The sequence below is a fragment of the Microtus pennsylvanicus genome, chromosome 11 (genome assembly GCF_037038515.1).
Source record: "Microtus pennsylvanicus isolate mMicPen1 chromosome 11, mMicPen1.hap1, whole genome shotgun sequence".
NCBI lineage: Eukaryota > Metazoa > Chordata > Mammalia > Rodentia > Cricetidae > Microtus > Microtus pennsylvanicus.
Genome location: NC_134589.1, coordinates 51802491 through 51818539, shown reverse-complemented (window position 1 = coordinate 51818539; position 16049 = coordinate 51802491). Strand labels below are relative to the sequence as shown.

Genomic DNA, 16049 nt, shown 5'->3' with positions numbered 1-16049 from the left:
AAGAGCAGATGGGAAGATGGAGGGACTGAGAAAAAAATAGCAAGAACCCGGGCAGTGCTGGCGCACACACACATTTAATCCCAGCACTTGAGTGGCAGAGGCAGGGATCTCTGCGTTCTAAGCCAGCCTCGTCTACAGACGGAGTCCCAGGACAGCCAGGGCTACACAGAGAAACCCCGTCTCAATACCTCCCCGCCCCCTGCCGCAAATAAGTAAATAATAGCAAGAGTAAGAAAGAAAGATGTGTGACGATCTGAGAGAAATAGGGGGTGGTAGGAGAGGCACGCTGGGAGAAAGAACTAGAAACAGTTAGGGGAGGCAGTGACAGGCACACTGTGTCATTGGACTCCAAGGGTCCGGAGAGCGCAGCCTCAGACTGAAAGTCGGGAAGAGGCGAAATTACAGAAAGGAAGAATGAGAAACTGGGAAGACACGTTGGGAGGACGGAGGGGCTCAAAGTCTGGGAAAGTAGGAAGCGTTGTAAGGTTGAGGTAGGGCTCTTTAGGGGTGAGTCAAAGACCACCTTGGGGAGCGCAATGCTAGAGAGGGTGGAAGGGCACACAGGTCCCTGGAAGCTCAGAATGAGGGACAGTGTGTGGCTGGGAAGGAGTGAGGAGGGTGGAGGGTAGACTTGAAATGACACCTGGGGGAGGGGAATGCTGGGTGTGGCAGAGACTCTGACCCCAGTCTTATGCTAGCTACTCCTCGTCCTCGAGAGGCTCTCTGTTTTCATCCTTCAGGCAGAAGTTGCCGTGACATTGGAGGAGACACTGACGGGCTCAGGTATTAAAGACCTGTGACCACTGGCTTCAGGGATCAGGCATGATGTGGGGCTGTGGAGAGCCAGGCCTCGTGGAGGGCCTACGTGGAGGGCTTGAGCAGTGGAGCCAAGGGTTGCTAGACCACGTCTGTGGAGCAGAAATTCCTAGAAGGGGGTAGCAGGGCTGGTTTTACTGTAATGGGTAAGGGCCCCCGAAGATGGAACAGGCCATGGTAGGAGGCTGAAGACAAAGGAGCTGAGAGTGGAGGCGAAAGTAGGGCTAGACAAACAGTCCGTGCCGAAACCCGCAAGGGAAAAGGGAATGCGGAGCCTTTCCAGGGGCATCTGTGGGCACTGGCTCCGAGGCGACCCAGGCGCACCTGTATCGAAAGAAGGGGCAGCCTGGAGTCTGCAGGGGTGAGGCTCCGACCCCGGGGACTTCTGCGAAGCCTGCCCCTACTTCCCATCAGCAGTTAGAGCCAGGCAAACGAAGGGGCGTGACCCTGGCGCTCAGGTTTCTTCCTCTTCACCTGGACAAGGAGGGGGTGGGGGCCAAGACTTCCGGTTCAGGTGAGTGTCCCTTCGGTGACGTCAGGTCACCCTCGACTGCCCCTCCGGTCCCGCCCCAGCTCCCGCGCGCCCGTGGCCTGCGGGAGCGCGTCCCCGACGCCCTACATATACTCAGGTGCGCCGCACCTGTTCGCCCGCACCTGCCGATCACCGCCCAGCTCGCTCGGGTGCACCGCAGCCGGGGGCCCAGGGGCCCGCATACTTGCTGGGGGCCACGCCCTAACGGCCCCTCCACTTCTCTGGGTAGTCTCCGAGCACGCCGGAGGGAACCGCCTGGCCTTCGGGGCCCCTTTTGTCTGGAACCAGTCCTTCGGGCGGAGCCGGTTCCTTCTGCTCTGAGAGTGTCGCTTCACCGGAGGGGACGATTTGTGTTTACCTCGGTTAACAAGATTTGCAGTTAACCGGCCAAAAAGAACTTTTTTTCCCCTCTCCCCTATCTTGGGGTGACTTAAATCTCCATTCAAATTTTCTTGTGTTGCTTCCCAGATTTTGTTTTACTGTAGGGTCGCCCTCTCGGAGCGTCCCATCTTTTCTGAGACGGAAATGGCCAATTCGGGCCTGCAACTTCTGGGCTTTTCAATGGCCATGCTTGGCTGGGTGGGCCTGATAGCGAGCACTGCCATCCCGCAGTGGCAGATGAGTTCGTACGCGGGCGACAACATCATCACAGCCCAGGCCATGTACAAGGGACTCTGGATGGAGTGCGTCACGCAGAGTACCGGCATGATGAGCTGCAAAATGTACGACTCGGTGCTCGCCCTGCCGGGTAAGAACGCGGGACCGACGGGGCGGACGTACCCGGAGTCAAGGTGGCGGGATTGGGTGTGGGACAGGGCCGAGGCCGCACGGTCAGGCCCCCGGGGTTGCTAGGGAAGAGGAAGTGGACACCTTGAGCCCAGTTGGTGGGACCGGGAGGGAGAGGGCTTGGAACCTGGCAGTTGCACGTGCGCCCACGCCCCTCTGCCCGGCTTGAAGCGGGGGAAGTCCTGGGAAGAGGCACCCGCCACCCTGGGCAGTCATTGGTCTGTCTTCTGCTTTTTTTCTGGGACAAAGGAGGTTCGGGACGGAGGTGCCTAGGGCCGCGGAATCGTGCCCTCGTTAGACGTAGGACCGCACTTGTGGCCTCTAATCTTATCGGTCGATTAGCTGAAGCCACAAACCCGGTGGCCTCGATAGTGGGGCCGGAGCTAGGACACGCGCCGGCCGGTGTGGCTCAAACGAGGGACCTGGCCGCCACCTGCACTTCCTTTTTGCCCCCTTTCTCCCTTCCCCCTACCTGGCGCGGTTTCATCGAAACCTCGGCGCCCCGGGCGGGTTCTGGAGCACAGGGCGGGGCGGGGAGCAGGACGGCCGCGGTGGCGGGATGGGGGCGGGAACTGTCTGCCTAAGGCCTGTGGTGGACCGAGGGGGCCCCAGGCTGGCGGTGGAGCCCAACTGGCACACTGCAGACCAGGGGTTAGTGGGCACGGTGTGCAGCACTTAGGTTGGCGCCATCATAAGGCTACCTGCCATTTCCAGCATTGACCTCTTCTTTCCTCCTCTGCAGCGTCCTTGCAGGCCACTCGAGCCCTAATGGTGGTGTCCCTGGTGTTGGGCTTCCTGGCCATGCTTGTCGCCACGATGGGCATGAAGTGTACGCGCTGTGGGGGAGATGATAAAGTGAAGAAGGCCCGTATAGCTATGACTGGAGGCATTGTCTTCATCGTGGCAGGTGGGACCAAGGGCTCACTCTCACACCCAGAGAGCATTGCCAAGGTCTTGGTGTGGACACCCAATACTAGAATCTTTCTTCTCTTTCTAGGTCTTGCTGCCTTGGTAGCATGTTCTTGGATTGGTCATCAGATTGTCACAGACTTTTACAACCCCTTGACGCCCGTGAATATTAAGTAAGTCTTCTAGGAAGACAAATCTGTGGACTTGGGACAGGGAGGAGGACATGAAGCCCGAGTTTTGACTCAATCCTTTCTCTTCTTCACAGGTACGAGTTTGGGCCTGCCATCTTTATTGGCTGGGCAGGGTCTGCTCTGGTCCTCCTGGGAGGTGCCCTGCTCTCTTGCTCCTGTCCTGGCAGTGAAAGCAAAACCGCATACCGTGCACCCCGCTCCTACCCTAAGTCGAATTCTGCCAAGGAGTATGTGTGAGGTGGGGTGCTCAGCCTGCGGCAAGGTGTGGGACAAAGGCCTCCGGTCATTCCAGCCCTGGACACCATGTACAGTTCTTGGGGGGGCAGTTAGGGGAGGGACTGGGAAAAGACACGAAACATGGGGTGGGCGTGCTTTTTGTACAGTAATAAAAATTAAGTTTTGGAAATTAGGCGTCTCTTCAGGCCTCCTTTCTGAACACCCAGATCCCTGTACAGGACTTGGCACTAAAGTGTGCCCACAGTAGCAGCAGAACCGAGTACCAGCAGTGCCCCTATTTTGTTAGGCCTAATGCCTTGACTCAGGTTCTTACCTATTCTCCCCCAACTACATGTGCATGTATAGGTCAGAGGACAGCTGTGTGGAGCAGGGTCTCTCATTCTACCTTTCTGTGGGTTCCCAGGGTTGAACTCAGGTCATCAAACTTGTGGCAAGGACCTTTACCTGCAGAACCGTCTCACCAGCCCGACCCCCAACACCTACCAAGTAGTTACCAAGGAGCATTTTAGATTAATATATATATATATATATACACACACACACACACACACACACACATATATCTGGTTTATTAGAAACAGGCATGGGAAGAGGGAGGTTTCTTGTTCTCGTGCTATACACGACACTCTCACTACACTTTCTGCCCCAATTAGACGCTACTCCTTGGTTCACAGGACAGGGCCTCCACAATCAACAGAGGGAGGGCAGGGACCAGTCTCTGCACACAACAGGATGGTTCTGAGCCACGTCCTCTCCTGTCTACTCAAATGTCTAGGTCATCATCTGGGTCTTCTTGGTCCACATCATCGAAAGCGTCTGGCTCATAGAAGATGTGGCCAGTTTTCTGGCCTGGGCCAGAACGCAGCAGTGCTTGCTGTCTGAGGAAGGAAGAAGCAAAGATGAGGGTGGCGATGAGTCAGGTCTGGAGAGTTCCTTCTAGGTGACAGTGTCTTGTTCCAAGAGTAATCAGAGCTGAAGTCCCACTAGGCCCTGGAATAGGGACTGGAATAGGGACTACTCTAACAAACCCCAGGCCTTAGAGCTGGAAGGCAAAGATCCTCCAGTCTTGCTTTACACCCACACACCAGGCTGAGAGCAAGAGGTACTTCCTAAGCCCTCGCCACACCCATGTACATATTACAGTTTGGGCACTGCTACCTAGAGAAGAGGGCCACCTCCCCATCTGGTCTGGCTCAGCCAGGACCATAGCTCTACTGGAAAGAAGTATCATGGTGGGAATTGTGTCTAGGTGGGTGGAACCACTCCCTGCACTTGTCTCTGGAGGCGGACTTCAGCCCCTATAAAATCTTGAGGTTAATCAATAACCTGCCATCACCCCACCTTCCTGTGATCCAGATGCTAATGTCCCAGCCCAATCTTACTTTTCAGAGCTGAACTGGAAAGGCAGAGTGAGGCTGTCTCTGGCTTCTCTTTCTTTTTCGGATAAGCGAAGGTTAAAGGTCAAATGAGTCGTGGGATCCACCTGTAGGAACAAGCGCTGTGGCTGATCAGTCCTTTCCAACTCCAGACTCCCAACATATCTAGGTCCCCCCCCCCGCCCCAGAGTTTCTCTGTGTAACCCTGGCTATCCTAGAACTAGTTCTGTAGACCAGGCTGGCCTTGACCTCGAGATCTGCTTGCTTCTACTGTCTGCCCCCCTCATTCGTTTGATATTTGGGTTTTTCAAGATACGGTTTCCCTGTGTAGCCTAGCTGTCCTGGAACTCGCTCTGTAGATCAGGCTGGCCTCAAACTCACAGAGCTCTGCTTGCCTCTGCCTCCTGAGTGCTGGGATTTAAGGCATGTGCCACCACCGCCTGGCTCCTTTGTGATTTTTATTTGTATTTTATGTTCACTGGTGTTGGCCGGCATGCATGTCAGTAAGGGGTTAGAAATGGGCACTGCCATTGCCTGGTTAACATCTCTAGCTTTATTTTCTTTTTGCCAGACCGCAAGCTCACACCTTGTTCTGGCTCTGCCACTTTCAGATACCTGAGTTGTGTGACTGGAGGGTAGCTTGGAATGGAGGGGAAGCCGCTCATGGAGATCCAGGCTGAAGTCAGGAAGGATGGAGAACCACCAAGTCTAGGGGAGAAAAACATCCATCATTTATTTGCTCTAAGTCGGCCTCCTTTAGGCAGAGGCAGGAGGAGCTCTGTGAGTTCAAGGCCAGCCTGGTCTACAGGAGCTAGCTCTAGGACAGGCTCCAAAGCTACATAAAAACCCTGTCTCGAAAAAGACAGCCTCCTTAATTGGCTAAGTTAACGGGCTCTTTAATTTTTGGAGACAGGATCTCTCCAGCCCTGGTTGTACTGGAACTATTAGACCAGCTGCGCCTCCAACTCAAGAGATCCGACTGCTTCTGTGCTGGGATTTAAGGCGTGTGCCGTTATGTTTGGCTAGTTAATAGATTCTTGAGCTCAAGCAACCCGGAGTCCAAATCCTAGGTATTTCACTTGCTGTTTATTACGTAGTAAGTGACTTAAATTTTAACACGCCTGCATTTTATTTTCCAGTCTAAAAACAAGGGTAAGCAATTCCTTCATAGGACAGCTGTGAATACTCAATGAGGTAAATGACAGAAAACGCAGTGACGGGACCAGCCGCACAGCTCAAAGGCAATGTGTGTCCTGAAAACGTTTAAGGACCTAGGTTTGATCCTCCAAGCACCACAAAATATAAACGCAGGATGCTAGGCATGGTGGTACATGTCTTTAATCTCAGAACTTGGGAGGCAGAGGCAGGTGAATCTCTGTAGGTTCAAAGATAGCCTAGTCTTTAAAAAAAAATAAGATAAAATCAAGTTTCAGGCTAGCCAGGGCAACACTGTGAGACCTTGCCTTAAACAAAATGAAACAAATCAACAACACGGAAGTATTTGGATCAGGTTCCCTGCCTCCACCGACAGAATCTCATGTATCACATAGCCCAGGTGGACCCGAGCTTACGAGGGACCCTTTAACTCCTGATTTTCCTGCCTCTACCTACCAAGTGAACATCAGTTTTTATGTGCATTTTACCTGCTTGCATGTCTGTGTGAGATCCCCTTGAAATTGAAACTGAAGAAGTAGTAAGCTGTGATGTGGGTGCTGGGAATTGAACCCGGGTCCTCTGGAAGAGCATCCAATGCTCTTAACCACTGAGCCATCTCTCCAGCCCCCTGAACATCAGTTTTTATTGCTCTTCCCATCATGTTGCCTGACCTGGCTAGTTTTATGTCAACTTGATATAAGCTAGAGTCACCTGAAAGGAGGGACCCTCCATTGAGAAAACTCCTGTTTGATCCAGCTGTGGGGTATTTTAATGATTGACAGGGGAGGGCCCAGCTCGCTGTGGGTGGGGAGTCCCTTGTGGGCTGCTGGTTCTGCATGTTATAAGCAGGCTGAGCAAGCCAGTAAGCAGCTCTTCTCCATAGTCTCTGCATCAGCTTCTGCCCCCAGGAGCTTTGCCCTGTTTTGAGTTGTTGGCCTGGTTTCCTTAAGTGCTGGACTACAACATGGTAGTGTAAGCCAAATAAACCCTTTCCTCATCAACTTGCTTTTGGTCATGGTTTTACTAGCAGCATTAGTAACCCTGACTAAGACACTGGCCCTTAGTGCTGATCCTGATCTCCAGTCTTCTGTGTCGTCTCCCGGACCTGGTAAGTTGCACGTTGTTGGGGCCTTCGACAGAGGACGGAGGCTGAAGTCTGGTCCATTTTACCACTCAGAGTCACCTCTGTGTGAGCAAGGGTGCTCAGCGCTCCTATGGGGCCAGGACCATGAAGATCTTCATGTAGTAGGCCCAGGACTCGTACCTGCTCTACTAGGGGGTCAGCACCTGGATAGGGACAAGAAATGCAGAACATGAAAGACACATGACAGCATTAGGTGAAGGCCCAGGAGTAAACAGTGAGAAGAAAGGAGAGGTCCACGTCCTACCATAACTGGACCTACCTCGGCCAGTCTTTCTATCTCACCATACTGCTCTGTGCCTAACTGGCCCACACCTTAGTTACCGATTCAGCCCTGACGGGACCAGACCTCCACCTTTCAGCACAAACCAGGCACTCTTAGCTCGTGTCCACCAACTTCTAGCCTCGTCAGTTACTGAACTGCCTGTGTGTTGTGGGTATCAGGTAGTCTCCCTCCTTTTCTGGACATTAACAGTGTGGTGCACTGTGCCAAACACTGGCACGTTTTATTTTTTACATTTATTTTGTGAGTGTTTATGTATGCATGTATATTTTCCATAGTGTATGTGCCATGGCATACTTGCGGAGATCAGAGGTAATTTTTAGAAATCTTTTCTTCGTCCAACACATGGGACTCAGGCGTTGAATAAAGCTCCTCAGCCTTGGTGGCAAGCATCTTTACCCACAAGTTGTCCTGTTGGACTGCCCAATTTGAAACAGTTTAGTATCTATTTATTTGCTCACTTACTTATTTATTTTGAGTTTTCGAGACAAGGTTTCTCTGTGCATCAGTCCTGGCTATTCTGGGACTTACTCTGTAGACCAGTCTAGCCTTGAACTCACAGAGATAGCCCTGCCTCTGTCTCCTGAGTGCTGGGATTAAAGGCGTGTGCCACCACTGCCCAGCTTCATTTATTTATTTCTGAGACAAGATCTCTCACTAGATAGCCTTGGCTGGCAAGGATTTCAATTTATATAGATCAGGCTGGTCTTGAACTCAAAATCCTAGTCTTTGCTAGGATTAAAGGTGTGTGTCACCACAGTCAGTTCTAATTTTTAAAAAACCGTTTATTTTTATTGATGTGTGTGGGTGTCCTGAGGCCAAGAGGGTGCTGAGCTTCATTTTCTTCATGTTTACTTCTTTGTACCTTTGATGAGAACAAGCTTCTAGAAGGCAATGACTCAGTTGTAAGGGCCAGTCTTTATTTTTCTATTATTTAAAGCAGTTCCTTACATTGCCTGTATTTACATTTGTAAAATAAGTGAACGAGAGGCTGGAGATGTAGCTCAGTTACTAAGTATGCCTGCCTGGCATCCAAGAAGCCCTGGGATCTAGACTGGCAGCTTACACACTGCATGGTGGTACAAGGTCTACACTTGGCTTCAGAGCTCTCCTCCCAGCCAGATCCTGTACATCCTTCACCAGGATTTAGCTGCACTGAGACCGTTACAAGAAACCTTCCCTGATCAAAAGGCAGAAAACAAATGATTGTGTGGTGGCTATCCCCAGTTGACACATAAAATTCTCATGAAAAAAATGTTGTTTAATGTCATCCTTGGCTACATACTCCGTTGAGGTCAGCTTTGATTTTCTGGTTGTAAGATATCTATAAGACTTTGTATTTGGGGCTGGAGAAATGGCTCAGCGGTTAAGAGAACTGACTGCTCTTCCCGAGGACCCGGGTTCAAATCCCAGCGCCCATATGGCAGCTCACAACTGTCTGAAAATCCAGTTCCAGTGGATCTGACACCTTCACATCAATGCACATAAAATAAAGCTAAAATTAAACCATAAAAAAAATTAAAAAAAAAAACCTGCAAAAAAAAAATTGTATTTAAAACAAAATAATAGAGAACTAAGACAACAACCCACAAACATAAAGAGAAGCTAACAAAACAAGACAAACACAGCTGGGGCTGGAGCGAGGTCTCTGAAGTTGAGAGCACTGGCTGCTCTTCCAGGGGACCTGAGTGCCATTCCCAGCATCCACCTGCTGGTTCACAACCAACCACCGGAAACTTCAGTTACATGGAATCCAGTGTCCTTTTTTGGCCTCTGCAGACACCAGACAAGCACAAGCTACACAATCATATGTGCAGGCAAAAAAAAAAAAAAATCCTCATACCTCTCTCTCTCTCTCTCTCTCTCTCTCAAAGATTTATTTATTATGTATACAACATTCTGCCTCCATGTATGCCTGCACACCAGAAGAGGGCGCCAGATCTCATTACAGATGGTTGTGAGCCACCATGTGGTTGCTGGGAATTGAACTCAGGATCTCTGGAAGAGCAGCCAGTGCTCTTAACCTCTGAGCTATCTCTCCAGCCCCCCCCTCTTTTTTTTTTTTTTTTAAAAGATTTATTTATTATGTATACAGTATTCTCAGTACTCTGCCTGCAGGCCAGAAGAGGGCACCAGACCTCATTACAGATGGTTGTGAGCCACCATGTGGCTGCTGGGAATTGAACTCAGGACCTTTGGAAGAGCAGCCAATGCTCTTAACCACCGAGTCATCTCTCCAGCCCCCCCCCCCCCATACCTCTCTTGACCTGGGTGTGGTGGTGCAGTTCTAGAGTTGGGAGGCAGAAGCTCTAGAGTTCTAAGTAGCCCTTGACTACAGACTCTATATAAAAAAATCAAGAACAATAAAACAAGCGCCCCACCCAGGGCTGGAGAGACGGCTCAGCACTTAAGGGTTCTTACTTCACACTCATAAGGACTTGATCTGGACCCCAGCACTCATGCAATAAGGCCAGTGTCCAGGTACATGCTGTAATCCAGCTCAAGTCCCAGGTTCAGGGAGAGACTCTGCCTTAAAGAAACAGACAGAAGGACAGAGAAGGCAACCAGTTCCGTGTTCTGGCCTTCATTTGTAGAGGTACATGAACCCGCATACACACACAGACCTGCATATACTTACAGACATGGGTATGCATACTCAGAAACACATAACTTTTTTTCTTTGCTTTTGTTTTTCAAGACTGTGCTTGTGTAGCCTTGGCTGTTCTGGAACTAGCTGTATATACCACAGTGGCCTCAATCTCACAAAGATCCACCTATCTCTGCTTTCTGAGTGCAGGGATTAAATGGCATGGAACGCCATTGCCTGGCCCCTTCTTTTTGCTTTCTGAGACAGGGTCTTACCATGTAGCTCTGGCTGTTCTGGAACTCACTATGTAGACCAGGCTATCCTCAAACTCAGAGATCCACCTGCCTCTGCCTCCTGAGTGCTAGGATTAAAGATGTGCCCAACCATGCCAAGCTAGACACAGTCTTAAAACAACACATCTCCAACAACCAACTCCATCCCCCAATTTCCCTCAAAAGGTTAAGGAGATGGCAGACCATTGGACTGAAGATCCTGACTCCTCTTGTTGGAGTGGAGAGGAAGGGGTGACATTCTTTGGCAGGAGTAACTCCATAAGGAAAACAACAAAGGAGGAAACTCACCTGGGGAGACACTTGGCTGGCTCAGAGCATGCAGAGTTTGACAGAGTGTAACACAGGGAAGGTGAAGCAACAGCCAGCTGAGAGAGTCAAGAGCAATGGTAACAGGGCCGGGACCTGTCCTGTTCAAGGCTCTTAAAGTTCCTAGGGGTCCTTCGGGGACAGCTTCACCAGTTTTTGACCAGTTAAGAGGGTCTTTAAAGAGGTCATGGTAAACCAGCCTATAAAGGAAAAATGGAAGACATGTTACAACCTTAAATTTCTTCCTGATTTTTTCAAATTTATTCATTCATTGTTCAAGTTCTTCAAGACAGGGTTTCTCTGCATAACCATTCTGGCTGTCCAGGAACTCACTCTGTAGACCACAGAGATCCACCTGCCTCTGCCTCGCAAGCACTGGGATTAAAGGTGTGTGCCATCACCACCGAGCCCTTAATTCTCATTAATACCTTATATACTAATGAAAGCTAACTACTGAAAGAATTTAGTGATTGACAGCAGACTTTGGTGTTTCATAACCTAAGTTCTAAGGTTGACTTTGAACCTTGTCCAGGGTCACCTAACTGGCAATTCTATCCTTCAAAGTTCATTTGACAATTGTTCTAAGCTCCCCTTCTGGGGTTAGAGTTGGAGGACTGGAGTTCAGTTCCTACTAGGCTCACAACTACTTACTCGTCTTTCAGGGGAATCCGATCCCCTTTTCTCACTTCCATGGGCACTTACACTCATGTGCACATACCCATACACATGCACAATATTAGAAAATAGATCTTGGCCGGGTGGTGGTGCACACCTTTAACCCCAGCACTCCAGAGGCAGAGGCAGGCGGATCTCTGTGAGTTTGAGGTCAGCCTGGTCTACTGAGTGAGTTCCAGGACAGCCAGGGATACACACAGAAACCCTATCTTGAAAAACAAAAACAAACAAACAAAAATCACACCAAAGTAGGCATGGGGTAAGTCTATAATCCTAGCACTCAGAAGGTCAAGACAGGCAAATCTCTGTGAGCTCAAGGTCTGCCTGGTATGTATAGCAAGCTTCAGACCAGCCAGGGATATGTAGTGGGACCCTGTCTCAAAAAAAAAAACCAAAACGAAACAAAATACAAACAAAAAACCCCCCTCTCCTCTAGAGATTCTGCCACACACAAGTGTTCTGTCATTTCTTCCCATTGTTTTCTAAGATTTACTGGAGCAGGAACCAGTCTGTCTCATCCATTGCTGTCACCAGTGTCTTACTTAGCATAGCTCCTGGTCTGGTATTCAGTACACATAGACCTAGTGAGTGACCCCGAATCTGCACTAACTTCCTGCCTAGTCTCCACTTCCAAGCTGCCTTTTTTTTTTGATACATTCTCTACATGGTAATCAATGGACTAGTGTTTCTAAGAGGTATGGTGTGACTAACTCTCCTCCCAACTGTCCTTGGCATAACATAACCTCTATTGTGCTCCGTAAGACCTTTTTATCTACCTGACCTCTCATGCCTTCTCACACGTTATTCTGTTGCTCCCTTTGTTTTTAGGACAAGCCCATCAATCCGCTGCAGCTAGTGCTGATGCAAGCCTGGCCTCTATGACTGAATTAAGCACCATTAGAGAACTCAGTACCTACACCTCCTGCTTAGGCAGTCTGACGCTCTCACACATACATACAAGCAAAATACCAATATACACAAAATATAATGAATTATAAAAAATGATGCTGCCCTACCACAGAGCTTCATTCACCATCAGTGATTTATCAGTAACTATTTAATTTGTACATTAATACTGTATATTAAATAAAAACTTCTCAGGTGATAAGGGACCACAGTTGAAAAAAGTTTGAGAAGCCCTATCTAGAAATGTTTTACAGAAATCTAAAAATTAATGTTTTTTTAATTAAAAAATTTTGTCAAGTGTTGTTGGTGCATGCCTTTAATCCCAATGCTCAGGAGGTAGAGCCAGGTGAATCTTTGTGAGTCCGAGGCCAGCCTGATCTACAGAGCAAGTTGCAGGACAGCCAGGGCTTCAAGGAGAAACCCTGTCTCGAAAAATCAAAAAGAAGCCACCACAATTAGAAATCTCACGATCATTTTTTTCTTTTTCTTTTTTTTGGTTTTTACAAGACAGGGTTTCTTTGTGGCTTTGGAGCCTGTCCTGGAACTAGCTCTTGTAGACCAGGCTGGTCTCGAACTCACAAAGATCCGCCTGCCTCTGCCTCCCGAGTGCTGGGATTAAAGGCACGCGCCACCACCACCCGGCTCTCACGATCATTTTTGCTAAAAACACTACCTCTTCTCCTGAACCTCTACACATCATGAAAACGGGATGAAAGGCTTGGTACGTCCGTCTTCATACTGTATCATTCTCCACTACTTCAATTTCAGAATTAGCTTCCACTCACTTCAGTACTGTAGACACGCTAGTCATTTAAAAGTCATCTTGTCCTGAGAGGCTGGAGAGCAGGCTCAGCAGGTTAAAAGCAGTTGTTGCTTTTGTAGAGGGTCTGATTTGGTGGTAGTTCAAACCATGTACAACTCCAGCTCCAGAGGATACAACACCCTCTTCTGATTTCTGCAGGCACTAAGGCATGCTCATGGTACATGGAGGCAAAACACTCACATACATAACATTAAAAAAAGAAAAAATCCAAAAAAATGTAAAGTCATGGGGCTGGAGAGATGGCTCAGAGGTTAAGAGCACTGATTGTTCTTCCAGAGGTCCTGAGTTCAATTCCCAGCAACCACATGGTGGCTCACAACCATCTCTAATAAGATCTGGTGCCAGCTTCTGGCCTGCAGGGACACATGCAGACAGAACATTGTATACATAATAAATAAAAATAAATCTTTAAAAAAAGAAATGTAAAGTCAGTTTTTCTTTTTAGCATATAACCATGGAAGGGGCCTGAGGACAAAATCATTTAAATAACTCTGCAACTATTTGAGCCTATTAAAATGATGCTTACTTTGTTTTACATTTATGCTAATATATATATATATATATATATATATATTATAAAATTATTATTTAGGAACACAGTCTCACTATGTAAACCTGACCGGCCTGGAACACACTATACAGACCAGACTGGCTTCAACCACACAGAGATCTGCCCGCATCTGCCTTCCGAGGGCAGGGCTTTATAAATTGAATGTGGCTTGCGACATAATCATAACACACAGGAGGAAGGATGAGCTAGGACCGATGAGAGCTGGAGGCTATTGTGGGACAGGGTGAGTTGTAGGGCAGCCTAGGCCATGTGAGATCACTGCTTAAAAAAGCATAACAGAGGGGCTGGAGAGATGGCTCAGAGGTTAAGAGCATTGCCTGCTCTTCCAAAGGTCCTGAGTTCAACTCCCAGCAACCACATGGTGGCTCACAGCCATCTGTAATGAGATCTGGTGCCCTCTTCTGGCATGCAGCCAGGCATGGAAGGAATGTTGTATACATAATAAATAAATAAATATATATATATAAAAAAAGCATAACAGAGTCCTTTTCCGAGGGAGAAAGAAATAAAAAGAAAAAAAGTTTTGTTGAAAGGTTACTTTAGCCTATTATACTTTAGAGTTAGCATGCTCTTTTGTCTTGTCTTTTTTTGTTTGTTTGTTTTTTCGAGGCAGGGTTTCTCTGTAGTTTTGGTGCCTGTCCTGGCACTAGCTCTTGTAGACCAGGCTGGCCTGGAACTCACAGAGATCTGCCTGCCTCTGCCTCCCGAGTGCTGGGATGAAAGGTGTGTGCTACCACTGCCCGGCTTTGTCTTGTGTTCTTAATCCAATTCTTGCATCTGTAGTCCTGAGGCCTATAATAAGGCCCAGAGCAAGGCGACTGCAAGGACACTGATGACAGATGGCATCACTATAGGAGAAACAGCAGCTTCTGGGTTGACTAACCTGCAGGCATTAAAGCCAGAACGCTCTTACAGGAAAGTATCTTCATAGGTCACCCCAGAAAATATCTGAATTTACTGCTCTTTTGTTTATGAGCAATAGCCTCAGGATGTCCCTTTTCCATCGGTGTTGTATCCCTTTGTCAAGCTGGCCAGCAGGGCCTAACGTCCCTAGACCCTTGATAGTCATATTTATAACTTCTACTGTTCCAAGTCATACGACCCCATTTCCACACAATCCGAGAGTCCATTCTTCTGTGGAAAAGTCGGCCCTTCCCGACTGCGGTCCGAATGAAACCCATTCTAATTACACTTACCCGCTGTTGACGTCAGAGCCAAAACCTTCGCGAAACTCTTCCTCACTCACTTCACAGCCCAGAACGTGGATCTGCTCCCCACTAAAGCAGAGACGAGGGAAATATGTCGTAGACTGAAGGCACCAGGTCCCTTCCCGGGAAGGACCAGGAGCAGCCCCGGGATAACTCACCGAAGTGCAGATTTCTTGAGAAGCGCCTTTAGGAGACTACGCCCCTCCCACTCCGCGGAATCTGTAGAGAGCCAAGCAGGTGTGAATCCCACAGAGCCCTGAGGTCTCCGATTTCATAATCCACCGCGACTTCCACCCCGAGCCAGGGATCCCCGGGGGATCCTCAAGACTTCCGCCCCTTCAGCCAGGCCCGAGGCTCCCCGCGCGTCTCCAAACCTCACCTCGCAGGAGCACCAAGCCACCGCTGGCCAACAGCGAGTCCAGCATCTCTGACGTCTTCGGACGCTTTCTGATGTCGTCACGACCAAGGAGGCGGGACGATTACGATTGCTTCCGCCATTCAAGGTCCCCAAAGTCTGGAGCCAAGGGTCTATTTTTTTTTTCTTAAATGTTCCACGTTCTCGGGGCGGGGGCGCCCTCGGAGGGGCCGCTCCAGAGCCTCTGCGCACAGCCGTGGAGATGGCATCCTCAGTCTTCTTGCGCTACGACAGGGGCGAGAGGGGCCGTTGGAACAGTTGTCAGTGGGATGGGGACTGGGGCCGCACGAGCCCCACTCCCCAAGACGTCCGAACCAGGGGACAAATGACGTCACTCGGCCCCGCCCATACCCTCGGAGGCTCCGCTCCAAGGCCCGCCCAGCAGTCACCCCGCGCGCGTGCGCAACGCTGCATCCCTCTTTAGGGCTCTGCTTTCCTTAACTCTACCCTCCCTCGTCAGAAGGAGTTGAAGGAACATCAATCCCGGGGAAGTGAAAACACGTCATTACCGGAAGTACAGTCAGCGGGGAAGAGGAGGAGGGACGAGAGGAGGAGGGAGCCCTTTGGGCGGTAAAATGGCGCCTGTCAGAGTGGGAAGCCCAGCTGCAGAGGCTGCAGCCCCGCTCCTTAGCGGCTAAGAGACCCCGACCTCGGGGAGGGGGAGGCCACTCCGGCCCAGCGCTCCGCGCCCTTCGGCTCCCCCTCCCCCTCCTTCCTAGTTCCAGCGCTCAGAGGCCCCAAGAGTCGTCGTGGCCCGTCGCGCGCCGCTGCCCCCGCCCGCCCCCTTCCCGGGGCAGACCCCTAGCGCGCCTGCGCAGAGGGCCACCCTTCGCTTCCCC

General features: G+C 49.8%; 2 protein-coding genes across 3 annotated transcripts; one reads left to right on the top strand and one right to left on the bottom strand.

Moving 5' to 3' along the window:
* Positions 1-675: 675 nt before the first annotated feature.
* On the top strand, positions 676-3643 carry Cldn7 (claudin 7). 2 transcript variants are annotated; one of them, XM_075991947.1, is made up of 5 exons: positions 676-783; positions 1817-2096; positions 2877-3041; positions 3132-3216; positions 3309-3643. In XM_075991947.1, exons 2-5 carry the CDS (start codon positions 1874-1876, stop codon positions 3469-3471), a joined length of 636 nt encoding a protein of 211 aa, XP_075848062.1. In that variant the 5' UTR covers positions 676-783; positions 1817-1873; the 3' UTR covers positions 3472-3643. The 2 variants fall into 2 exon arrangements, with proteins under 2 accessions (XP_075848062.1, XP_075848063.1); XM_075991948.1 differs by having other exon boundaries at positions 700-783; positions 1834-2096.
* A 375-nt stretch (positions 3644-4018) lies between these two features.
* Elp5 (elongator acetyltransferase complex subunit 5) lies at positions 4019-15856 on the bottom strand. The gene is made up of 9 exons (XM_075991943.1): positions 15720-15856; positions 15175-15435; positions 14954-15014; positions 14784-14864; positions 10595-10812; positions 7108-7289; positions 5463-5555; positions 4854-4954; positions 4019-4349 (listed from the first exon to the last, which is right to left on the bottom strand). Exons 2-9 carry the CDS (start codon positions 15218-15220, stop codon positions 4235-4237), a joined length of 897 nt encoding a protein of 298 aa, XP_075848058.1. The 5' UTR covers positions 15221-15435; positions 15720-15856; the 3' UTR covers positions 4019-4234.
* Positions 15857-16049: the final 193 nt, after the last annotated feature.

Coding starts and splice junctions, on each gene's coding strand:
- Cldn7 (XM_075991947.1), top strand. CDS start 1,874: ATGGCCAATTCGGGCCTGCAACTTCTGGGCTTTTCAATGGCCATGCTT. Junction 3,042..3,131: donor CATTGTCTTCATCGTGGCAG/GTGGGACCAAGG, acceptor TTCTCTTTCTAG/GTCTTGCTGCCTTGGTAGCA. Junction 3,217..3,308: donor TTGACGCCCGTGAATATTAA/GTAAGTCTTCTA, acceptor TCTTCTTCACAG/GTACGAGTTTGGGCCTGCCA.
- Elp5 (XM_075991943.1), bottom strand. CDS start 15,220: ATGCTGGACTCGCTGTTGGCCAGCGGTGGCTTGGTGCTCCTGCGAG. Junction 15,015..15,174: donor TGGCTTGGTGCTCCTGCGAG/GTGAGGTTTGGA, acceptor GGCTCTCTACAG/ATTCCGCGGAGTGGGAGGGG. Junction 4,955..5,462: donor CCTCCAGTCACACAACTCAG/GTATCTGAAAGT, acceptor TTGTTCCTACAG/GTGGATCCCACGACTCATTT.